The following is a 26,973-nucleotide window of genomic DNA, read 5'->3' on the forward strand; positions in this document are numbered from 1 at the left end:
GATCAAGAACATGTATGAGGGAGCGAAAACCAGGGTAAGGATAGTAGGAGGGGACTCAGAGCAATTCCCAGTTGTGATGGGGTTGCATCAAGGATCATCTCTTAGTCCATTTTTATTTTCCTTGGTGATGGATGGATTGACGCAACAAATTCAAGGTGAGGTGCCATGGTGTATGCTTTTCGCGGACAACATAGTCCTAATCGATGAGACTCATAGTGGAGTTAACGCTAAGATGGAGGATTGGAGACATACCTTAGAGTCTAAAGGGTTTAAGCTGAGTAAGACCAAGACAGAGTACTTAGAGTGCAAGTTCAGTGAGACACCTCATGAGGTTGGAGTGGAAGTTAGGCTTGGTGCCCAGGACATCCAAAAGAAAAGTAGTTTCAAGTATCTTGGGTCTATCATACAAGGCAGCAGAGAGATTGAGAATGATGTCACACATCGTATTGGGGTAGGGTGGATAAAATGGAGGCTCGTTTACGGAGTGTTATATGACAAGAAGGTGCCACCACAACTTAAGGGCAAGTTCTACAAAGTGGTAGTTAGACCGGCTATATTGTATAGGGTGAAGTATTGGCCAGTTAAGATCTCTCACATTCAAAAGATGAAATTACCGAGATGAGAATGTTGAGATGGATGTGTGGGCATATCAGGAGCAACATGATTAGAAATGAGGCTATTCGAGACAAGGTGGGAGTGGCCTCGATAGAAGATAAGATGCGGAAAATGCGACTGAGATGGTTTGGGCATGTGAAGAGGAGAGACACAGATGCCCCAGTGTGGAGGTGTGAGAGGTTGGCCATGGAAGGTTTCAAAAGAGGTAGGGGTAGGCCAAAGAAATATTGGGGAGAGGATTAGACAGGACATGGTGCAGTTACAGCTTACCGAAGACATGACCTTAGATAAGAGGGTGTGGAGGACCCACATTAGGGTAGAAGGCTAGTACATAGTCTCGTTATTCTACCTTATTAGTAAGCGCATTACAATTCCTTGTGCTCTGATTTCTGTTATTATATATTATTGTTTGTACTTTGATTACTCTATTCTAGTTGTGTCGATTTTGTTATTTTCTTTCTCATATCACTTTGAATTTCTTAACCTTATTTGAACTCTTTTTATGCTTTTATTGAGCCGAGGGTCTTTCAAAAACAACTGTCCTACCTTGGTAGGAGTAAGGTCTGCATACACTTTACCCTCCCCAGACCCCATGTTGTGGAATTTCACTGGGTTGTTGTTGTAAAGTTGAAATTAATTTTAAGCCGTCTTTTCCTAACATAACACTCTCACTAACAGAAGAAATTCTTGATAAACTCTTGAAACTTTTGTTGGGATGAGCCATATCTCTTTTGAATTTATACCGATAATATGATAAGAAGATACATCTATGAGATTGAGATATAATGCCTACCATGGAAGCATGCCATACTTCTCCGATTGGGGACCATCATGCAACCAAACGTATGGCCTCCAAGATCCTCCAAAACGGATTTCATTGGTCAACCATATACAAAGACTTATATGAGTTTGTGAAACATTGTGACCCATGCCAAAGGGATTGTCTCCCGGAGGCACGAAATATATGTTATCTATCTTTGAAGTGGAGTTATTTGATAAGTGGGAAATTAGTTTTATGGGGACATTTTTGAGTTCATATGGAAAAAAATGCAATCTTGTTGTTGGGAACTTGGGATTAGGTGTCCAAATAGGTGGAAATGATTGCTTTCCCAAACAATGAAGGGGAGAGTGTCACCACATTCTTGAAGAAGAACATATTCACAAGGTTTGATACTTCTAGTCCTAGGGCCATTAAAAGTGAAAATTCTTCACCCAAATCATAGTGTCATATCACATCAATTTTTACAAATGTGAAAATTAATCAACTGAGAAGAAGACTTCCACCATAAATATTGTGTCGTTTCAAACCAAAACTGTAAGATTTTCAATTCCAAAAGCAGCAAAGACAGAGAAGAAATCAATACAGGAGAAAAAGTTTATCCTCTGTTATAAAAATTCAAAGGTATAAGACTTCATGTTAAATGGTATTTAAATTCATGTCTTTCTATATTAAACTTTTGCATTTTTGTGTTCCAGAATGGTTTGATTTGATAGTATTAATGTTTTCGAATTTTAAATTCACCTTATTAATTCCTTTCAAAATGCAAGGAGGTCTCCTATCTTAGAAAGTTTGGCAGCCAAATTATAGTACCAAAAATACCATATGCATATGGTACTGTTGCCAGGAACTTCCTCCCATAGTTGCAATTTTATTAAGTTTGTTCCTTTTTTTTTTGTTCTCTCGATTTATTATTATTTAATATTTGACAAATCAAATTTTACATCTCATTCTCTCTCGACAGCTCTTACTTTTTATTTATCACAAAATTGACGTCTTTGCAGATTCATAGTTATTTTCATATTGTCCCTACTTTTGCTATTTGCATTTATGCTCCAACCCAAGTAAGTTAGACGCCTTTCTAACACTTGAAAAGTTTTATTTGACGTATCTTTTTTAATGATTGTATGAAATCATGAAAGAAGTTTCGAGGTGATTAGAATTAAGAGATAATGTGTTATGTTGATAAAATATCATCTCTCTCTTTCATTCATGATTAGAAAAACAAAGAGGGAAGATAATGGCATATAGTCAGCAATGTCCACTACTATGCTTCAAAATATTTACAGGACACTACAACAAATTAAACCTGAAAGACTTCTCCTTTTCTATTTTATTTTATGAGTTTTCTTCTGAAGGTTAATTACATTTTTACCTTCTCTGGATTGATGTAAATAATACTTCACTTAATGAATTTTTTTATTTTTTATCAAGTATACTATAGAAGTTTCGTTAGGTGATCTGACGTAATTTTCTAGAAAAATATGCAGTCAAAAGAATTGTAATGATACTTTTTCTTTTTTCATTATGCTTCATATATCTGATGTTGAAGTTTTCTTATTCGTGTTGAAATTTAAAGGAAATGACCCGTTGCTATCGTTTATTAAGTTTAAATTTTAATTGTCCTACGGACTTTTTATCAAGCTAATCTGTCGTTGAAGGTTTATTTGCTTAATGTTCCTCTTGTATTTTCATTGTCAAATTCCGATTTATTATGAAGGCATTACTGCGCTTAGTTTTTGCTATTCCTCTTATGTTTAGTTTATATTTTTAAATCCTAAATTTTAACGAAGGTATTGAAATTGATAAAAAAAGTACATACACTATAAAGTACATAAAATAATTTAGAAGTTGTGTCGAATTTTTGTAGAACTAACAATCAGTTAGTGTATCTATATGTTAAGAAGTGTGAAGCACACATCAATTTGATGTGTGTGGTTTAAGAGAAAGCAAAGCAAGTAGTCGTTCTTTTTTCTCTTTTTTAACAATAAAAAAATTGTCAATTGAATCAATAAAATGATGTCTTTTTATGTATAATGCTATATTTTTCCAATATCAAACAACAAAAAAGAAATAATCAGAAACAATAACTAGCTAACTACAACTTTTTGTCCAAACATGAGGGAAATCAAAGTAACATGAAATACCTAAATAGGCAGCATATATATACGGCGAAAGTGCAAACATTTTAGGGGAAAAATCTATAGGACCAAGTGGGTATCGATTATTATTTTAGTGGGCCACTACACGGTGCGGAAAAATTACACCACATAAAATTGTTTTCGCCTATTTTTTCGCTGTTCATCAGATATTCTCCTCTTTGCTTGGTGAAATTTTGGAAATCGCAATTATTGCGTAAACAAATAGTCAACCATACCCAATTTTTGATCCAAATTCCATTTTTTGCATCAGTTTCCTCCATTGTTGAGCAGAATTTGCTGATCATTTTTATCTTCCTTTTGATTCATGTAAATTAGGGTTTCAATGAAAATTTTCAGTTTCTCAGAAGTTTCTCGAATCACCATCTCCTTGTAGATAAGTTGAAATTTTCTTCCTTTCCCTTTGATCAAAATGTTTGTTTTCGCTCAGAAAATGCATACCCAGAAGCTGAAATCTCGTAAAATGAAGTAGTCATGATGATGATATTGTTGTATGTATCTTTTGTATGTAGTTTTTAGCAAAATTGGGTGTCTTGTGAGCGAGGTGTTTCCAAGCTGGCTCGGACACCACGGTTATAAAAAAAAAAGGAATTTGTGTGTTTAGTAGCTAATCTCGCAGGAATTGTTGTATACGATTAGTAAGTAACTAGAAATATGAAGCATCAGAAGAAGAAGAAGAGATCGAAAACTTGTAAACAAGTTGGGGTTGGTAATGGTTCTCTGCCATCTGGTAATAGCAATGAGGGAGGGGAGAGTGTTGTGACGGCTTTAACGGATGCATTTAGCTCTCTATCTGTGGAGGAAGCAAAGTGTGCTTATAAAGAGGCAAACGGGGACTTGAATAAAGCAATGGAGATTTTGGGTGAAATGGTGGAGCGTAAGGAAGAGGATAAAGTCACTAGTTGTTCTAGCTCAAGTGGAAATGTTAGTTCAAGTTTGGATTCGAGTAACTCGGATATGTTTGTTGGGGGTCATTCCTGGCAAAATTCAGTTCAGCGCAAGGTTAAGACGAAGAAATTGATAGCTTCTACTGGAACAGTCTCGACGATGATAGGGAAGGATTATGTGAGGACAACTCCAAAGAAGAGTTGTTCAAAGTTCAAGGGATTAAATGATGAAACATCGAGCAACGATGATGTTGAGCAGTTTTTATATTCCATGCTTGGGGAGAACTCTGATTTGAGCTTAGCTGTCATCAGAGATGTGTTATGTGAGTGATATTTTTCAGTTGAACATTAACATTTGTAAAAGAAGTAAAAACTAAAATAATAAAAGAAACTTACTGAACTAAGTTATCGGTGGGAAGTGCAAAGGCAATGCATGTCTAGGTGTGGTGTTGATCATGGAGGATTATATGTGCTATATCATTTGTGATTTCATGGTTGTATCATAACTGAATTCAGTATCTTGCCGATTTTGTTTTTTGCTGATATAAAAAATTTAGACAAAGGCACTTGTAATCTTTTAAACTGAAGCAAAAAATAAAAAGCATGTCGAAGCAAATCAATGTGTATCAGAAGACTGCCCCGTGCACGAAGTTTTCCCAGGCCATAGCGAGTGAATAGGTGTACAGTGTATGTAGCCTTCCTCTTGCATTTTGGCAAAGAGGCAATTGCTAAACCTCAAATCTATCTCCTACAAGTCACTTTAGGTCACTAAAAATGGTAACTTTGTTGTTGTGCGAACACTCAACCTCAATGTCTACCACGTAAATTGAAAGAGATTTCTGCTGCATCAGGTGTTACTTCAAGCTTAGGTTAAGTGTACTTTTGTGTGGTCATGCTCAAAACTATATTGAAATGAAACAAAAAACAGATAGAGATGCCCTTCACTTGGTTAATGGCTTTGTAACTAGAACTTCTGTTTAATGCAGGTCAATGCGGATATGAAGTTGAGAAGGTAAAGAAAGTTTGACTTATCTGTTTGTTTCAAATCAAATTTGTTTGCTTTATGGAGGCTTGAATGCATTTTGTTTTCTCCCCATTCAATGTGTTGTGTACCATATTACTCAGATATCATCTTCTTACATTGTGATAGTTTCTAGAGAAGATCTGATAATTACTCCTGTTATCACATTGTGTATGTAATTGGATCCTATAGGGTAAGATTGCATTGTATAATCCTTTGAAACTGATGTATCGAACACTTATCTGCTTCCATTGTCATGGCACTTTGGCTTTCTTGACAGACCATTCTCTCTGTATTTCTTTCATACAGTATAGTGGTGTTATTTTAGGTTTTGAGTCTTTTTTATGCTTATGTGACTCTCTTGGGGTCGTCATCATTTCTTGTGCCATCATATCAAGTTCATCATTGTGGTTCTACGATCTTAACTTGATGCTTTGACATCTGAGTTTAAACTTTGGAGGAATATCAGTGGACGAATTGGTGACTGCGATTTGTTTAAACTACTGTTCTGATTCCTCTTTATAGTATAATTTGGTCCTTAGTGTCTTATTGTCTGTGCTAGGTTTGCTACTTTCACTTTTTTTTAAGCGATTCTCCTTTAATTGTGCTTGTGCTTCTCTTCTAGGCTCTGAGTGTGTTGCTTGAATTATCAGCTTCCTCTAATGAGCAACCTAAGCTTAGCGACTGTAGTGCAAACTGGAAAGAAGAGGCAGTGTTTCTTCATTCAAGTAACGGTGTAGGTTAATTTTCTTATCTTCTACAGTCCATTTATATGTGATTTAGCCTTTTGTAACGTCATTGTTTTTGTCTACGTTCCTGATTGATTCTCATATATACCAACCAGAATTTCATATTAGGGTTGCTAGACTATTTAGCTTTATTCTCTTTATCTCCCTTTTATCCTTCAAGATGACCTATATGCTTTCTCTCTTGTTTCTGATGTTGTAGTTTGCAAGTGTTAATAGTCTAAATGTTCATCAAAAAGTGGGATAGTCTAAATGAGCAGCTTCCTCCTTATCGAAAAGTATAATGGGCAAATAGAGGTCTATAGATTGCAGGAGCAAAAGTGAGGAGGCTATATCATGAATTGCTGAAGATACCTATGATGGAAAAGCTGGCACTAGTTTCTCATGAAATAGACATTGTTGGAAAACTAAGAAAGCCAATTGTTCATTTTATCAAATTAATGCCTTTTTTTGGTATTAAAAGAACTGTGATCTGGCTGTGCAGATACTAAGCTACTGATCTTTACACCTAAATCTTGAGTTCTCAACCTTTTTGATTTCTAAAACTGACATTATCAAATTGCTCCCAAAAACTGAAGGTTTTTCCATTCATTTGATTTTGGATGAGCAAAAGAAGTACAATGGCATATGCTTATCAACCAAAAAGAAAAAAGAAAAGAAAAGTATGCTGTCAGATGATTAGCTCATTGCTTTTAATTAGTAATTGACCTCCCCCATTTGCCCTCATCTTATTAAGCTCAAGATACCTCTTTAGTCTTTGGAAAGCATGGTGTCAATTGGAAATGGGCTACGTTTCAGCCTAAATGTGTTGGTAGTGGGAATTTGGTTGTTTTCTTTTTCAAAAATATTTTGGCAAACATTTGGTAGAATGTTAAGAACTAGAGGAGGTGGTCTATGTAGAATATCATTATGCTTGTTAAAAGGAAAAAATGGTGTCAAACTAATAGAAATCTTGCAGTTGCTTTTTAGTTGTCTGTAAAAGGGGATGGTTTAGTCTTAAAAGTGTGGTTTTAAAACCATAGGGGAACTTAGTGGAATTCTTTTCCAGTTTCTGTTTCAAATATGCATACCTCCCTGTAGTTAAATTTCTCGTTCAACTGCACTAAATTTGACAGTCTGTAGAAATCTTTTACTAAATTAGTTCAGATAATATAAATGTCTGGTTTTCAGAGGTCGACACAGGGATGACCTGATGCTTAGTGACAATTTTCTTGCAGCTTACTGATAGGACATCTGATTCTACTTCTCATTCATCTGAAGGCGAAGTTCTTGATAATGTGTGGTTTTGGGGGCCTCCTGGCAGGTAATTTTGCAGATAACATCATGTATTCATGTTCCAAGAAAATTCACCTTTAGACCTTTTTTGAGCAGTAGGGCATGTGCCTTTTCGATTACTCTCAGTTTTCCAATGTTAGTAGAATCTTTGATTTTAGATGTAAGATTGTTTGCAGTGTTGAGTAGAAATCCTGAAGCAGGGTACAGGTTAAGGGCATCGTTTTATCAAACAACCTAGTTACTACCTTGGAGCTCTAGGTGGGTTGATTTATTGATATATAAGGGGAAAAGGCATAAATTCCCACCTGAAGTCGTACCGAAAAGTCAGTTACACACTTCAACTATTGGGGCGACCTATTACATACCTATACTACTCAAAAGTGTATTTATTTACCCCTTCCTACACCCAACCTCAAGCACGTTTCAGTCAAAATTTCTCAGCGTGTCAATACGTTTATAAACTTGATTTTTTATTTTTTTTAAAATTAAAATGGTCCTCCAATGGTAATTTATTGGAAATTAATGTAATAACCCACCCACCTTACCCAAATTTTCACCCAGAAAAAATTGAAGAGCCTAAATGTTCTTCAAAGCATAAATTTGAAGCCCCAAATTGAAATTCAAGCTCAGTTCTTTTTAAGGGGAATCAAATGTAACTTTTTATTCCTTTCTCTCTTGTGTATGCAAGAGGAAGTGGAAGGATTTGGAATTTGGGATTAGAGCAAGAAGAAGCACACAATGTGAATGAATTTGGGATTTGGAATGACCTCTGGAACAACACCAACATCATCGAAAGACAAAGAGACTAATTTTTACTATCCGACTCTTCGTTTGAAAGAGGGCAAAGGATTAGAGCCTTTGATAATCTAACCAAGGGCGTAAAAACATAGCCCAACTAAAATTGCAGTTCCCCAAGTGTGGAAATACCATTTACTGTCGCTGTGTCTGGGTTTGTACGATCCGACAAGTTTGAAAAGTGTGGAGCACCGGAAAATCCACAGTTAGCTGATCCGTTGGAGATTTTAGGTGGATTTGTTGATGGCCGTGGAGGGAGGTTGTTCGTGGGTTTAGGGTTTTGATGGCCAGTCATGGTGAGGTGGAAGCTAAAGGAAGAAGTGATTGTAGCTTCTCTGAGAAACTGTGTGAATAAAGGTTGAAATCACTTGTTTTCTCTCTCTCTCTCTCTCTCTCTTAGAGAGTATTTAATTAATGGAAAAGATGAGGGAGTTGGTGCTTTTATTAATGATAAAATGTGACATTGGGGGTGAATTTAATATGTGGTATTATTGGGGGCGAGTGGCTCTCACTCACTACATAATATCTGGGGTTGGGTCTAGGAAGGGGTAAATAAATACACTTTTGAGTTGTATAGGTGTGTAATAGGTCGCCTCAGTAGTTAAAGTGTGTAACTGACTTTTCGATACACTTTCGGTGGAAAATTTGTCTTTTCCCATATATAAGAGAACTTGCAGTGATGGATGGGGCCACACCGTGGATGGGGCCACACCGTACTCTTATATCGCCTATGCATGAGATGGACATCCATCTTATTAAAAAAAAGAAGCTAAATGCTTATCTCTAAATAGTAAATACAGGACTAGCGAACTGGGTGAAGAATCAAGTTTGGTGAACACATAATCCTCCAACTTCAATGCCTAGTGTAAGAGATGCTCCCTATAGATCATTATGGAGCACAACGATATCTAAGGGGTCATTTGGTTGGTAGGATTAGGATAATAATCCCGGAATAAAATGTGGAATTATTTTATCTTGCATTTGGTTATGGGTATGAATTAGTCCCAAGATTATTTTGTCTTACCAATTGTACTAAAATGATGAGAATAGCTATCCCATATAGAAGTGGGGATAGGGAATCCATGGGATATCCCATTCCACCAACCAAACAACCCCTAAATTTATGAAAGCCACACCTGTCTTGTTGGAGTAAAGTTTTGTCTCAGCTTGATAAAGCTACCACATCATGATATATGAAATGGTAAAAGCTTATCGGCACCCGATGTTTATACTAAATCAGTGATGCAAGACCAATGGCTTCTATTACACCCATTTATTATTTAACCATGTGTTCTCACCTAAGTTGCTCAGAATCTACTTTCGGTGCAACACCCGTGTCGACATGACGTGAGTGTGGGATATGTACCGGATCTGGTCAATTGTTTTTGGGTACTCTGATCGAAATCGATAGAGAAATTCGAAACAAATACAATGATTTTTGAAATCATAACAAAATCTGGGGTAAAATCATAATTTAGGCATATATTTTTTTTATCGTTAAAAGATATTTGTATTAAAAGTCAACAACCAGAAGGTGCTTTAAAATATTTACATGTCAACATCATTGTTGAATGTGCAATGAACTCCAGAAGTCTATAGTGGACTCTATATCATTTGCAATAGCTATGTTACACCAAACATCTGTACATAATAACAATTTCAGATTCAAACTCGCTTTCAAAAATTTGTGCATTCATTTCCTTTCAAATAGTCTACCATAATTTAGACATAATTTTACAGCTCATTTTTAGACATTTGAATCATTTTTAGCCGAGTCCCCCCTACCTGGATCCGTACCCCTGAATTGTAATATTTAATCATGAAGGATTCAACCTCCAAATCCGAACCCATATCAGACACCCGCATCTGAGTCCGAGCAACTTAGGTTCTCACTTTAATTTCAAACAACTTTGCTTAAATTGTTTGGTTTAGTGTAAACATAAGGTGCGAGTAAGTATTTACCATATGAAACATACACTACTTTGTGCTTATATTTATATTCTGTGTTTATCCTCCCAAAATGGATAGTTGAAGAAGGAAGTCTTTGTAATTTTGCATAATGTGGTTTATGCTATTTCATATGGAAGAAAGTTTTCTCGAAAGACTTACTAAAAATTTTTAAAATCAATGCAGACTTAGTTGAAGATAAGACACAATGAAAGAAAGAGATCCATATAGGTGATGTGATATCTACTAGTGGGGAATGGGATATAGTCTTGTTAGAGAATTATTATTATTACAAAAACAACAACATACCAAGTGAAATCCCACTCGTGGGGTCTGGGGAGGGTAAAGTGTATGCAAACCTTACCACTATCTCAAGGAGGTAGAGAGGCTGTTTCCGAAAGACCCTCGGCTCAAATGTGTCAGCCCCTAGTGATAGGAAAACAATAGATATAGTATAACGGCTAAAACGAAGAGCAAAGTAAATTCTATGATACACAAGCAATAATAGTAGCTGAATAATGTGATAATCGATTATTATTATTATTATTGTTTTATTTAACTTATTTTTCACATTTAGTTTTATTTAACTTAAATGGAGAAGTGAAGATTCAAATGGCTGATCCCAACTTGTTTGGATTCAGGCATAGTAGTTGTGGTTTATGTTATCAAATGATCAAACAAAGTAAGGATTAGAGTGGCTAGAATGTCAGTCTGCTTTTCCTATACAAATTCATTCAGATATTTTCTGTCCTTACTGCTTTATGTGTTTGAGATGTAGTTCATTGATTGATTCATCTATGGCTATTACAACAACAACGACAACAACAACATACCCAGTGAAATCCCTCAAATGGGGTTTTGGGAGTGTAAAATGTACACAGACCTTACCACTACCTCATAGAGGTAGAGAGGCTGTCCCTGGAAGACCTTCGGCTCAAATGCAGCAAATCCAGATACAAAGATGGAGATAGTGAAGAAAATATAGCAAAAAGGGCAGCCCGGTGCACTAAAGCTCCCGCTATGCGTAGGGTCCGGGGAAGGGCCCGACCACAAGAGTCTATTGTACGCAGCCTTACCTTGCATTTTTGCTAGAGACTGTTTCCAACAAGTCACAAGGAAATTGATTTTATTAAAGTTTTTTCACTTCATCTTGTTGACATGAACTTGATAAGTTACTGAAACAAAATTAGAAAATTTCCAACTTTTCACTAAAATGTAGGAGCAATAATGAAGAAAGAATGAGACCATGAGAATGGTAGAAGGGAGTATATTATCTTACAAAAAAATTTAATGTAGAATAAATGTTTTGCAATACAAGTATGTGCCTAGGAGAGCTCTATCTTGATGGTTGTTGTAAGAAATAGGATGTCACCTTTAATTAAGACAGTAAAATAACATGAGCTGTAGGGTTTAGTAATATGCTCATTCTGTAAGGTTTTATGGTATGTTTATCTTGGTTCTTTGGAACATTTTTATGTTTACCTGAAGATGTTAGGTTATCTATATTAAAATGGAAGAATCTTTCTTGCCTTTGGGTTCCTCTTGTTGAGAAATAGACTTTGGGCTTAACTCAACCCCAAAAGTTAGCTTATAAGGTGAGATTAGGACCATATAAGGATATCAAATATCCATCCCACATCTCGATTAAATATGACAATTGGGCCAGGCCGGGCCGGACCCAACTTGCCTCCCCTGATGGTGAGCCTTGTCGATTCCGGTCGAGTGGTCCTTAGGGGGTGAGTTAGGGGCTGTTCTCTTATTGAGAAAAGGGTATCTGGCCCAGTCCCTTACTTGTTAAGAAATTTAGGCAGGCTTGGTGGGCCCTTTTCTTTTTTTCTGTATTTTGCTTCATTACTAACATTGACTCTCATATGCTATGTGCAACCATTTTAATATTGAATTCTATTTGTTACATAAAAAATTATACATCAAAAGATAAAAAATTTCTATCAATTTGGGGGAAATTATAATTGAATAGAAAAATAATTGTCTTTTTTCGAAATTGGCTTGGTCAACCTGTCTTGCGGCACCTTGTCTATTGAGATCTCGAAGAAATATATGAAATAAAAAAAATATTGGTTAACTTTATTTGGACATTTGGTGGCCATTTTGGCGGTTTATAGCTGTTGGCCAATGGCTATTAATTGGCTAAGTTTTTTTTTAACTTAACTGGGCTGGTGCCCCGGTGGGCCGACACTTGGGCTCGTACCTAACCGGTTAGTAGGACCTGCACCTTTGATAGCCCAGCACGCTCCCTGAACCCCAACCCAACCCTCTGGCTGTTCGGTTTAGGTTTTTACCAGCCCGACCTGGCCCAGTTGGCTTGTTTAATCTTGGTGTGGAACTTCTAACACTCCCCTCACGCGCAACATCCGGAACATGGATAATACAACATGGAGGTCCAACATCTGGTAAACCTAGAGTCGGGCTGGGTCTAGTTCTGATACCATGTGAAGAAAAGGAATGGATCTTGGGCTTAAACTCAACCCTAAAAGTTAATTCATGAAGGAGGATCGTCCAAGACTATATAAGGAGACCGCAACCCATTTCTTTCACCAATGTGGGATACTTAACACCCCTTCATGCCGAGAGCTGGACATTGGGAGCATGGACAACCTAAAATGGACCTACGCCCCGACTCAATACCAAAACTAGCTCATGAGGTGAAGATTGCCCAAGACCATATAAGGAGACTAATTACCCATGCCCCAACCGATGTGGACTTCTAACACCTTCAATTTGAAGTGAATTCTAGAAGCCTTTTACTGGATCAAATTATTATTTGCTTTGTTTCAGGAATCAGTTAAAAGTTCCTGCTGGAAACTCAGAACATTCTTCATCATCTACAGCAGGAAGTTCTGGGCCAGTACTTCCTCAAGATATCCTGGAATCTTTGTTTAATATGCCAACCCCTAAGAGTGCTGAACATGAACCAACTACTATGAACTGGAAGAATGTAGTGAAGAAAATGACATCTTTGGGACAAAGGTTTGGATCTTGTCCTAATGATATTCCACCACTACAGCATACTCATGGTACTGTGACAATTTCTATCTATTCATATTTTGATTTTTTCAGATGTAAACATTGTAAATGGATTTGCATTTTTTAAAACTTTCAAGAGACTTCGGATCTATTATCACCATGGTTCTTCAGATATAAACCTTTCTTCATATTACATTTATCAGTTGAGATCAGATTGCCTATTAGAAAAGGCCTCTGTTTATGTATAACACTTTTTTTTAATTATTGTTGTTTAATTAAATTTATTCTGACAGAATAGGTTTTTTGAGTTAATGAAACTGTTGAATGGCAATTTGAGGTGGTATAGTTCCCCTGTTGCCACCAAAAGATAGAATCTTCCCAGGCATTTTTTATTTGTGGATGTGTATCCTCTTTCTCTGCTCCACGGTGGGGCATATTGTAAGATTTAGATGTTTGCAAAAATTGGGTTCCTCTTTTTACTACTTTGATATCTCTCTACTGCAGCTGAGGGAGCTGAGTATCAGCTGTTTAGGGAAGCTGCAAAGCAACATTGGGAGTCAATGAGATCCCATTATCAGAAGGTATGCATATATTATAAGTTCATCATGTTATGTTCTTGCTTTGCATATATCTTCTGATATGTAATAAGTTTGGATACATCTTTTCATATGTTTAAGTTTTCAAATTAAGAGCTTGAAAAGTTACATGGTGCTGCAGGCTGCTACAGCTTTTTCAAATGGCCAATTGGGACATGCTGCTTATCTTGCGGATCAGGTAATGACGGTTAGAATAGGAATAGGTGTACACAATCCTACTTAGAATAGGAATATAAATAGGGATAGTTTATAGTATCCTACTTGGAAAAAGATTGTTTGATGATGTCTATAAAGAGGGTCTTTGTGTAATATTGTTCTTATGTAGTTCAATAATATTTTTTTCCTATATTTCTCACATAGTATCAGCTCATTGGTGAGAAAATTCAAAGGTAGAAACAAGTCATCATGCGTCAATTTCCGATGGCTGTTGGGACTGATTTGTGTCATCTTTTGTTTTGTGGGTGTTGTGCGAAAACCAACACAACCACGAGATTTGAAAGGCTCAGGCTACCAAACCCTAGCCAAAACCATCGAAAAATATCACCCCACGAGCTATCACGCGTCAATCAGAGGTGACAATTTTCCGGCGAGATCTGGCTCACGATCCGGCGAGTGAGGGCTTTTTAGGTCGATTTTTTTGAGTAATTGTTTTTAGTTGTGGTCGTCCAACCATTCTGACCAGATCCGTGCAGTGTTTGACCAAATTGGATCGCCGGAATTAGGGTTCCGATGAATTCCACGTTTTCGGCGAATTTCGGGTTGTTTCCGATGAGATCCAGATTTTTCGGCAACCAATTCTCTGTAATTCAGTGTTTCTTGTTGTTTTCAAGATAAATTTCACACCATGTCTTTTGGGGGTGATGTTTTTGGTTCAAAAAATATGGGGATTGGAAGTTCAACCCCTATAATCACTTCAGAACCATTAATGGAAAGTTCAAACTATTTAGCTTGGGCTTCTTCGATTGAGTTGTGGTGCGAGGGTCAAGGTGTTCAAGATCACTTAATAAATAATGCTTGTTTGGTAGATGAAAAGGGGAAGACTAGTGAGGAAGATGCAAAAGCCAAAGCACAATGGGTGAAGGTTGATGCTCAATTATATATCTCCTATGGTGATCTATCGATTCCAAGTTGATGCCCTTGTTTCACCCATCCCAGGCATGTTATTCAGTTTGGGAAAAGGCTCGTGCTTTATACACTAATGACATATCTCGATTCTATGATGTGATATCTCGAATAACCAACTTAAAGAAACAAGAATCCAATATGTCTACTTACTTAGGACATGTACAAACAGTCATGGAGGAATTTGAAATGTTGATGCTAGTTACTACGAATGAGGAAAAACACCAAGAGCACAGACAAACGTTGTTTCTAGTTCTTACACTTGTTGGACTTCTTACTAACCATGATTCAGTGCGTGATCAGATTTTAGCTAGTCCTGTAGTTCCTACAATTGATGTAATTATTCTCTCGTCTACATCGTCTTGTGGCCCTCCCAATCACAAAGTGGCCTCATCACCCACCATTGACTCCTCTATTCTTGCATCTCAAACCATAGAAAAACGAACATATCAATCAATGGAGAATCGGTGAGGAGGATGGTGTTTTGGGAAACCTCTATACAAGTGTAGTCATTATCATAAACTTGGGCACACCCGTGATATCTATTATATTTTGCATGGTCCACCATCCAGTTATGATCCTATTGCTCTAAAGGAATATAATGAGTTCCTTCGAAATTGTGCAAGTACGTAGACATCTCCACAAGTAGCATCGTGGATCAGCGTAAACAATCATCCAATAATGCTCATATTGCTCATACAAAATATGATGAGTTCCTCCAGTATCGAACAAGTAAACAAACGTCACCACAAGTAGCTTCGGTTGCATAACCTGATGTTTTTGTTGCGGGTAATTCGTTTGCTCGTGTTTCACAATCTATTACTCTTAGATCATGGGTCATGGACTCAGGCGCTTCTGATCTTATCTCTGATAATAAATTTCTTTTGTCTGATATTGTTTATTCACAATCTCTTCCGGCTTTTACTTTTTCTAATGGGATCCAAACAAAATCAAAAGGGGTTGGAAAAGTCAAACCCTTATCTTCTGTCACTCTAGACTCTGTTCTTTATGTCCCTGGCTCTCCTTTTAATCTATCATCCATTAGTTGTTTGACGAGTGCCTTACATTGTGACATATTCTTTTTTGATGATTTTTTTCTCATGCAGGACTGCAGTATGAGACAAACGATTGGCACAAGACATGAATCACAAGGCCTTTACCATATTACCTTTTCAAATTCCTTCACAGCATACTTCGTTACAGATCCTACAGACCTAATTCACAAACGTTTGGGACATCCGAGTTTATCCAAGCTGCAAAAGATGATGCCTAGTTTGTATAGTTTAGACTGTGAGTCGTGTCAACTTGGGAAACACACTCGTGTTACATTTTCACGTAAAGGTTCATTCAGAGTCTATTTTTTCATTAGTTCATTATGATATTTGGGGTCCTAGTAGAGTTAGTTCACCCTTAGGATTTCGTTATTTTCTTAGTTTCATTGATGATTATTCAAGATGCACTTGGGTTTTCGTAATGAAAGATCGTTCTGAGTTATTTTCTATATTCAAAAGTTTCTTTGTTGAAATACAATATCAATTTAGTGTTTCTATCCGTACTTTCGGAGTGATAATGCCTTAGAATACTTATCCTCCCAATTTCAAAAATTTATGACTCACCATGGAATTATTCACCAAACATCTTGTCCATACACTCCTCAACAAAATGGTATAGCAAAAAGGAAGAATAGGCATCTCATTGTGACCGCTCGCACTCTTCTCATTGTTTCTCATGTTCCGTTGCGTTTTTGGGAGATGCAGTGCTTGAGTCTTGTTATTTAATTAATAGAATGCCCTCATCCTCTATTTAGAATCAGGTTCCATATTTGATACTGTTTCCTCAGTCATGTCTTTACTCTATCCCCTCTCATGTCTTTGGGAGCACATGCTTTGTTCATAACTTAGCCCTAGGAAAAGATAAATTAGCCCCACGTTCCCCCAAATGTGTCTTTCTTGGTTACTCTCGAGTTCAAAAAGGGTATTGTTGTTATTCACTTGAACTTCATCGATACTTTATGTCCGCCTATGTCACATTCTTTGAATCTCAACCTTACTATACATCTTCTGATCATCCTGATGTATTTAAGGTCTTACCCATACTTCAAGTCTTACCTGTACCGACTTTTGAGGAATCTATGGTCTCTCCTACATCTCCAGTTGTAGTGCCACTACTCTTGACTTATCATCGTCGTCCGCGTCCAGTTGTAGTCTGAGATGATTCATGTCATGTGCCGGACCCTGCTCCAACTGCGGACTTGCCTTTTCCTAGCCAACCGATTGCACTTCAAAAAGATATACGATCCACTCAAAATGCTAACCCACATTATACTTTCTTGAGTTATCATCGTCTGTCCTCACCAAATTATGCCTTTGTATCATCTTTGTCCTCTATTTCCATTCCTAAGACTACAGGTGAAACACTTTCTCATTCTGGATGGAGGCAGGCTATGATTGATGAGATTCCTGGTTTACATACGAGTGATACTTGGGAGCTTGTTTCCCTTGTTGCAGGTAAATCAACTGTTGGTTGCTCGTGGGTTTATGCAGTCAAAATTGGGCCAAACGGTAAGGTGGATCGACTGAAGGCTCGCCTATTTGGCAAAGGGTATACGTAGATATTTGGGCTAGATTATAGTGACACTTTCGCTCCATTGGTTAAAATAGCATATTTCCGTCTTTCTCTATCTATGGTTGTCGTTCGTCATTAGCCTCTTCATTAGTTGGACATTAAGAATGTTTTTTTGCATGGTGATCTTGAGGAAGAAGTCTATATGGAGCAACCACCTGGTTTTGTTGCTCAGGGGGAGTCTAGTACCCTTGTATGTCGATTGCGTAGGTTACTCTATGGTCTGAAACAGTCTCCTCGGGCCTGATTTGGGAAGTTCAACAGTTTGGTATGACTCGTAGTGGAGTTGATCACTCTGTCTTTTTTCGGCATTCTGCACCAAATCTGTGTATTTATTTAGTTGTTTACGTTGATGATATCGTTATCACCAGCAATGATCAAGATGGTATCACTAATTTGAAGCAACATCTCTTTCAACATTTTCAGACTAAAGACCTCGGCAGACTGAAGTACTTTCTAGGTATTGAGGTTGCTCAGTCTAGATCAGGTATTGTTATTTTTCAACGCAATTATGCCTTAGACATTCTTAAGGAGACAAGAATGACGGGATGCAGACCCATTGACACTCCTATGGATTTGAATGTTAAACTCTTTCTAGGACAGGGGGAGCCACTCAGTAATCTTGAAAGGTATAGACACCTGGTTGGAAAGTTGAATTATTTCACAGTGACTAGACCTGGCATCCTTTTTCCTGTGAGTTTTGTAAGTCAGTTTATGTCTTCTCCTTGTGATAGTCATTGGGATGTAGTTATTCGTATTCTGCCATATATAAAGTCAGCTCCTGGTAAAGGACTACTCTTCGAGGATCACGACCATGAGCATATCACCGGATATACAAATGCTGATTAGACAGGATCACCTTCTGATAGATGTTCTACATCCGGATATTGTGTTTTAATAGGAGGTAATTTGGTGACGTGGAAGAGTAAGAAACAAAGTGTGGTTTCTCGATCTAGTGCAAAAGCAGAATATCGAGCAATGGTTGTAGCAACTTGTGAGCTAGTTTGGATCAAACAGTTGCTGAGAGAACTAAAATTTGGAGAAACCGGTCATATGGAACTTGTATGTGTTAATCAAGCTACCCTTCATATCACATCAAATCCAGTGTTTCATGAGAGGACTAAGCACATTGAGATTGATTGTCACTTTGTCAGAGAAAAGATACTCTCAGGAGATATTGTTACAGAGTTTGTGAAATCAAGTGATCAACTTGTAGATATCTTCACCAAGTCCGTCACCGGTCTTCGTACTAATTATATTTGTAACAAGCTAGGTACATATGATTTGTATGCACTAGCTTGAGGGGGAGTGTTAGAATATGAATAGGTATACACAATCCTACTTAGAATAGGAATAGAAATAAGAATAGTTCATAGTATCCTATTGGGAAAATGATTATTTTATAGTGTCTATGAATAGGGTCTTTGTGTAATATTGTTCTTACACAATTCAATAATATTTTTCTCCTATATTTCTCACAATGTAGGAGCACGTATGCCTCATAAAGTGATTATGGCTCCTTTTCTCCTTTTTCGATGTTTACTATTGCTTCTTGTAGTTTCAGTGAATTTGAGGCATTTTTATTTTAAAAAAGTAATTGTCTGAGGCATATTAAATACCACATATTTAATGCTTCTGTTGTATCTAACATGCTAATGCTAGACTGTCATACTGTTGATGCTTGTGCTGATTGAAAAGCTTTTGAAAGTTTTGCAAGTTGTGTATATAAATTGGGAAAAGGTACTAGTACCCCGCTAACTTGTCCCAAAATATCAGGTTACACACCTATATTTTGCGGGGGTCCGATTAACCCCCCTGGACTTTCTGGAAGTGAATTCATTACCACCCTGAAACGAGACAACCAGAGGTTTGGCAGTGTATTGTACACGTGCTGCTATGTATGTGTACATTTCATAAAAATAATTATTTTATCCTTGTTTTCCATTTTTTTTTGGTCTTCCTCTTTCTTCCTTTTCATTTAACCTTGTCTCTTTTATTTTGGGGTTGCCAGAAAACTTTGCTGGCGAATGCTCAACCTTATCCTTTTATCTTCTGTTTCTCTCTCAAACAAATCATCTAGTCTATTTTAGTGAATTATGAGAATTTTTCTAGTTATTAGGGAAGAATATATGTATAGGAAGCTAAGGCTGAGGGTTTGTGCAAGAAGCTTCATCTGAAATATCGACTTTAAGGAGATAATGGAATATGTTCTGGTTTCTAATGGATAGAACCTGCTGTGGTTGCTTGAGAAGGAATGAGAAATCAGCCATACACTTCACATGCTTCTAGGATTTCACATGGCATCATCAAATGATACTGATGGTGAATCTGAAATTGCCACTGAACGTTGCTTGTGAACAAGGAGTACAGTTAGTTATTGAGCTTTTCTTTCTTTCTCCCTTTTTGATAAGTAAAACTTCATTCATTTAGCATCAAGTAGATGCGCTATTTACAGACCCTTTTATTAAAGTAAGGTAGCTGATGAAATTCATGAATTTCTCTACATCATCTAGTCGATCCATTTTGTGCAAATAAGCTCAAGTGTTTTATAGTGTGTGTTTCGAAACATGTCTTGAACAGTACCTATTGAATATTTTATTTATATGGTTGGCTATTATATGTTTCTCTCTCTTTCTCATGTGGACACTGCTTCAGGGTAGGCTACACAACCGAAAAGCTCAAGAGGCTGATGCGAAGGCTAGCCAGGATATATTTGCAGCTAGGTGGATAACAGATCAATATATATTTTGTTTTTCTAATGTCATCTCATTGCTCTATTAGATGTCCCTGTTAAACTGAGCTTCCGTTGCAGAAACAAGAACATTGAAAACATGATAACTATTGACTTACATGGGCAACATGTCAAACCAGCAATGAGACTTTTGAAACTGCACCTTCTGTTTGGAGCATTTGTACGCTGTAAGCATCTTGTGCTAATGGGTTAAGTAGATGATATTTTGATAGACTTTACTGCTGAAATAGTAAATAAAGGAACAAATACTGCTGTTTCCCACTAGATACACTGATATTACAACAACAGTAACTAGGACACTGCCAACACCATAAATTACATCCTAAGACATGAATGAACTTTGGTTAATATAATACATAACCTACGATTAAACAGATCACAACCTTTCTAGACATTTGAGAGGCTAGAACTCTCACATGATTCCCTTTTCCTTTTTCTGAACACCCTTTTCTAACTGCCTTGCCCCTTTTTCCACAGAAAAAACCACCCCCTAACTGTCTCATGACAGTTACTAAGTCTTTTAATTGTTTATTTTGGCCTCCTGGAATAAGGTTTTATAACTTGAGGCACATCATATTTTGTGCCAGAATGGAGCATATATTGGAGATTCATAATATGTTTTTACATTTCTTGTGCTCAGCTGTTAGGTTGTTCAGGGTTATCACTGGATGTGGGGCACATGGCGTTGGGAAGTCGAAGCTGAAAAACTCGGTATGGAACACTAGTCTCACCTACTATCTTAAAGTTTTTGTTGCTAGATTCATTGAACATGGTCTAGTTTCCTTTATCAGTATTATTATTAGTACTCTCCTACTATCTTATTCTTTGATTTTACTATTACCTATTGTTTTCTTTGATTCGGTTATTGTATTGTGTGTTGTTGCTATTGTTCCTTTCCCCATTGTTTTCTATATGGTTTCCTCACTGCTGTATTTCCTTTTTTTTTTATTATTGATTTTGAGATGCTTTATTTGAGTCGAGGGTCTATCGAAAACCTCTCTACCTTCACCTTCACAAGGTAGGGGTAAGGCTGCTGACACCACCCTCGCCAGACCCCACTTATGGGATTACATTGGGTATAATGTTGTTGATTCATTGAGCATTTAAGCTTAAAAAAAAGAAGGATTCCATTGAGCATTCGAACACCTGATGGAACAGTTTTGTTCTTCACATATAAAACTTTAAATGTGAGAATCTGCCCTTTGTATGCTTATCATGGTACCGTTATTGTGAAGTACCTGTTGCTACTTGCAGGTAGTTGAACTTTTGAAGAAAGAAAACATTGAATGGACTGAGGAGAATAGAGGAACATTGCTCATCAAACTCGATGGACGAATGAATTTTAGCTTTCTAGATTCTGATGACGATGATGATGACTGATCATCCCCTTAGGCATGATCACTAGCAGTTAGGTGCCGCGGATTTTTAGCATTAACAGTGGCGCTAAGTTGTAATTAACATCACTATATTATCTGGACCTAGATTATGATATTTTACGACATTTTACATTATCTTTTGTTAGTGTGAGAATTGTAAATTGGATCTTAGCTCTGAGCATTATGCAGCTTGATAGCTCAAGTGTCAGTGTAGAATGCACATTATTGTTGTAACGTTAATACTCATTTGTTCGGGCAATATTATGCTTTCAATCATGAAAATTTGCAGTTGGTGATCTTTAGCTGTACAATTTGGGTGTTTGATAATGAATTTTTCTTGGAGCCGATCGGAACCTTCTGGGGATGATTGACCTGTCTTTCTACTCTTCTCCACTTGGTTCACTTGGTGCGAATCACAAACTTGTGGTAAAAGACACAAGCCCCAAAACTTTTGCCTATTATTTATCCCCTGGACAAAATTGTGACTATTTATAAATTGGCTATGCCACCCAAGTCAACTGAGGGAAGTAGCATCTGTCCCATTGCAATCACCTGCAATGTCTTCTAGGACTATAGATAATCGAATTGCATATACATCCCAAAGCAAAACTAACAAAGGGGATTGCAACCACCAAGGTTAAGATAGTTTTAGTGATATTGATATGGGTCTTTTACCTGATAAGTATTGTGAGTATATAGTTACCAGTGAGTCGTTTATATGATAGGTATTGTGAATTTCCAATTTAGTGGTATCAGTGAGAGTCTTTCACATAATAAGTATTGTGAGTTTATAGTGTGATATTGAGAAGAGTGTTTTGAATTTGCAGTTTAGTGGTATTAGTGAAAGCCTTTCACATAATAAATATTGTGAGTTTATCGTGTGATATTGAGGAGAATGTTGTGAGTTTGCAGTTTAGTGGTATTAGTTGAGTGTCTTTCACATAATAAGTATTTGTGAGTTTACAGTGTGGTATTGAGGAAAGTCTTTCACACAATAAGTGTTGTGAGTTTGGTGTTTAGTGGTGTCGGTGAGAGTTTTGTACACAATATATAGGTGTTGTGCATTTACAATTTAGTAGTATCAATGAGAGTCTTTCACACAATAGGTATTGGAGGATAGAGTTTAGTGGTATCGATGAGAGTCTTTTACACAATAGGTGTTTTCAGATTACAATTTAGTGGTATCGATGAGAATCTTTCACATAATAGATGTTCTTAGATTACAATTTAGTGGTATCGTCTTTTTACACCATATGTGTTCTAAAATTACAATTTAGTGGTATCGATGAAAGCCTTTCACACAATTGACGTTATGAGTTTACAATTTATTAGTATCAATGAGAATCTTTCCCACAATATAAAATTTAATACTTTTATCTATATAATCTCATATATCATCCTACCAAATATTTTATTCCTATTTCTTGCAATTTATTTCATCTCCTATATAGAATCTTTCTATTTCTTCCCCATATGAAAAAGCAGAGCTATATATACTTTGATGCCTTACAAAAGTTGAGGAAAAAGAGTGAACACCTCCCACATCGAAACAGAAAGCAAACGCACAAATATGTTTTTATATAAAATGGTAATAAACATTTTCTTATAACCTCCTAAGTCACACATTGAGCACAAAGCGAGCTATTCTTTTGCTTTTTACGAAGGAATTTTTACTGAATATTGTGTGTGCATTGCAAATAGTGGCAAAAAAAGGAGAGACCGGTAGAGCTTTCTTTGTCAGCGGCATTCTCCCTTCTATCTATCAACAATTTCATTATGGAACTTTCTCCGTCAATTTTCACCAAGTTTTGAAGGGTTACTCAATAATGAGTTTAACCCCCCTACAATTTTAATTTCAACATAATTAATCTAGTCATTATTTTAATTGATCTAGCCATTATTTTATGTAACTTTTTTTTTAAGTTTTGGTGGAATATTATTCATTACCTTGGATAATAAATCAATATACTTAAAACTTAAAGTATTAAACCTTACTTCCACACCTATTTTTAAATACTAGATTTACCTCATTTGTCTAAAATTAAAATAGATTCACCTCATTTGTCTAAAATAACAAATTTTGCATATTGATCGAAACGTACTCACACTCACAAAGCAAAACTAACAAAGGAAGATAACAAGCAATTACAAAGTTAAATGAACTCTTCAAAAATAATTGATAATTGTCGATATTGATTTGGTGCAAGATATTTAACCAATTAACCCAACACATTTTTTGCACTACTTCATCTACTATCCACCAGTAAACATATATTTTAATGATCAACAAGAAAGGAATCACATTTTAAATGCATTAAAAAATAAATGGAGGAGAGCTATACTTTTTTAAAGTAAATAGTAAATGCATATTTTGTCTCTTAAACTTGCTCCATTTTCTCCCTTTAAACGCTTGGATTAAGGGCTACATTTATTAGATATTAGCACTAACAGTGGGACAAAATTGTAATTAACATCTCTACAATATTGGTATATTTTAAGATGTTTACATTTTATTTTGTTAGTGAGAATGGTATAGAGTATTATTAATTAAAGGAACTAATTTTAGTACCTTAACCCCCTACGATCAACCAATTTGTAGCTACCCCTCTTTAGACTAAACTAAAGCTTAGAAAAACTCTTCAGAATTGTTTTCTTTTATAACACAACTCCTATGAACACCTCTTTAATTTGGCTACAGGTTAACTGTCGAAAAGAGGCTCAGTTAAATAGACATGTCTATGAAGATGAGACTATCAAAAACACCCTATGAAGCTTCACAGTTCTCCGAGATTGGACACCATCTCTATCTTGTATTCTTCCTTTAGTCTCTGGCATATATGTTGCGGTCCTGCATTTGTCTCATAAGAATATTTGTATGTCCTTTGAGAAATACATTTAATAGTTTAATCATAAGAATTTATACGTCTTTTGATAAATACATTTAATAGTTTAATCATAAGAATATTTGTCTAAATTATAATTTATACTTTCTTAGTAATTGCGTGGTTTCTTATTCAAGAAACTTGATACATAAACTAACATGTAAATTAAAAAAAATGAAAGAAATTTGAGTTTGATTTGTTAGACATAGCCATGATAAATTTTGAAAAGGCCTTAATCAAACTTGGCCAATGTATCCACAGACCAAAGAAAGCAACATCTTTATTAACATGCATAAACATTAAAAAGGACAGCCCGGTGCACTAAAGCTCCCGCTATGCGCGGGGTCCGGGGAAGGAACATGCATAAACATTGACACACAAATTTACCATTTTATCTATAAAGTGAAATGAGAGCATTAATAAAAGTTGAGAAGTGATGGATATGATTTGTTCATCCTTAATCATAGATTTTAGATTTAATTTTTGGATATGAAAAAAATTATGTGTGGGGTGGGGGGGGGAAGCACTTTTCCCTTTACGCAAAGCAAATTCCAATAAATTGGGACCCAAAGCGAATATTAAACACCGAGTTGAAGAGAAAAAAGGGTGACATTATGTTGTAACAATTTCATTTAACTGAAATAAAAGCGTTAGATTAAAAGTTGAATAAATCAATTCTCAATCAATAACATCTGTAAGTTTAAAATAAACATTTCTTTATTTTAATATATCGAAAAAACTTGAACTCTTAGTAACAAATTTAGAAAAATCCAAAATCAAAATCTATGGAATAAGTGGAATCTAAACATTCTAGTAAATAACTTGCAATAAATAAATAAATGAATAAATAGTGCTATATCATTCTTTTAGGAACTCCAGATTTCTCCAATCTGTCTTCGAGTTGATCCTATAATCTGATTTTGATCTCCCTCCTCAAATTTAGCTTCACTGATCTCTCTTGTTATATCATCCTAAAATCAAAACACAAAACTGCATAAGCTGCTTGTGAAATTGCAATTAAATATCTTACAGTAAACTATGTGAGCTAAATCCAATCTGCATAATAGTAAGAATTCTTACTCTAAGGGGTTTTTCTCTCCAAAACACCAAGAACATTGAGAGCAAAGATTAGAGAAGAGGAAGAGGTCTAGAGTTCAAGATCTTCAAGTCATGTCTTTCATTTTCGGTGAGATGATCTTCATTTTCAGGTATGTAAGGCTAACCTAAAATATGGACTGAGTTCTTCCATATGCCCCATAGATGTGTTGGATGAAAATTGTGAAAGGCTTAACCTTGTATGAAGATTTTCTTGAATTTTCCTAAACTATAGAATATTTTTATATACTATTAATTGATTGATGATTTTCATGATTTGAATTATTGAATAATTATCTTTCATATTTATTTCATAAACCGTAGCTACATATTGACTACAAATGAATTTTTGTCTATAAATTCATATGTATTGATGGTGTTCTTGAGTTGAGTTTTGTTGAGAGTATGGATTCATGTATTCATTCATATGAACCCAAGATGAGATTTCTTTTTGTCATAATTGTCTTGAGGTTGAGATTGATGGTTTTTGTGTATATGTATTGATTGGAATGAAAAGAATGAATTGGGATAGTTATGAATGTGAATGACATAAAAAAGAACGAAACCTTGGTAGAGCTAGAATGTCCTTTTGTCTCTATAAATTGAACATAGAATTAAATAAGGATTTTGGAGCAAGATGTTTGATGATGATGTGAATGATGATGTTTGATGATGATGTGAAAGATGATATTTTAAGATGAAATGGATTGGAGTCTAATGTGACTACATGATATGTGATTTGCATAATTTGATTTGATTGGAGTCATATGAGTATAAATGATTGTTTGAGAAGGAGTTTTAAATAAATGATTTGTGAACATTTTGCATAAACTATTTGTACACTATTTTGAGTTTAAAGAATAATTATTTTTATCTTTGATTTAAAAAGAGTTTAACCATAAGTTGAGTATGAGAAGTCTTCTAATTATTATTTTTGAGCATGAGTATTTTGAGTATAAACGAGTTGAGCATTTTTACATTAAAATGTCTATTTTGAGTTTGAGTTGAGGAGTTAAAGTTATGTTTTAAATGCATCTAACATTTTCTACATTCATTGAGTTGAGATGGTATTAGATTCAAAAAGAAGAGTTTGATAATTTAGATGAGTTGATGGTGAATGAAGGTCCAATGAGACTAGATTGATTGAGTTTGAAAAGAGTCTAATGAGACTAAATGAATTGATTTGAAACTAAGTCCTAAGAGACTAAATGAGTATTTTGAGTATTTTACACACTTGATAAATATGTGCATATCGAGTCTTGGGAGGAGTATTGAGCACCAAATTAGGTAAGAGTATAGTCCATACTCGAATCCCATAAA

At 35.9% G+C, this 26,973-nt stretch overlaps 1 protein-coding gene across 5 annotated transcripts; it reads left to right on the forward strand.

Moving 5' to 3' along the window:
* The first annotated feature begins 3,639 nt into the window (after positions 1–3,639).
* On the forward strand, positions 3,640–21,974 carry LOC129898563 (SMR domain-containing protein At5g58720). Of its 5 annotated transcripts, XM_055973142.1 has the most exons (11): positions 3,662–4,762; positions 5,426–5,451; positions 6,086–6,196; positions 7,424–7,509; positions 13,020–13,258; positions 13,713–13,789; positions 13,926–13,982; positions 20,204–20,271; positions 20,361–20,467; positions 20,941–21,011; positions 21,555–21,974. In XM_055973142.1, the coding sequence occupies exons 1-11, from the start codon at positions 4,207–4,209 to the stop codon at positions 21,678–21,680; spliced, it is 1,524 nt and encodes a 507-aa protein (XP_055829117.1). In that variant the 5' UTR covers positions 3,662–4,206; the 3' UTR covers positions 21,681–21,974. The 5 variants fall into 5 exon arrangements, with proteins under 5 accessions (XP_055829118.1, XP_055829122.1, XP_055829121.1 ...); XM_055973147.1 differs by lacking the exons at positions 20,361–20,467; positions 20,941–21,011; positions 21,555–21,974 and adding an exon at positions 19,325–19,446 and having other exon boundaries at positions 3,648–4,762; XM_055973146.1 differs by lacking the exons at positions 20,361–20,467; positions 20,941–21,011; positions 21,555–21,974 and adding an exon at positions 19,325–19,415 and having other exon boundaries at positions 3,648–4,762.
* Positions 21,975–26,973: the final 4,999 nt, after the last annotated feature.

Source organism: Solanum dulcamara, chromosome 8 (assembly GCF_947179165.1).
Source record: "Solanum dulcamara chromosome 8, daSolDulc1.2, whole genome shotgun sequence".
NCBI classification, from domain to species: Eukaryota; Viridiplantae; Streptophyta; class Magnoliopsida; order Solanales; family Solanaceae; genus Solanum; species Solanum dulcamara.

Coding starts and splice junctions, on each gene's coding strand:
- LOC129898563 (XM_055973142.1), top strand. CDS start 4,207: ATGAAGCATCAGAAGAAGAAGAAGAGATCGAAAACTTGTAAACAAGTT. Junction 20,272..20,360: donor CAGGATATATTTGCAGCTAG/GTGGATAACAGA, acceptor CTTCCGTTGCAG/AAACAAGAACATTGAAAACA. Junction 21,012..21,554: donor AGTCGAAGCTGAAAAACTCG/GTATGGAACACT, acceptor TGCTACTTGCAG/GTAGTTGAACTTTTGAAGAA.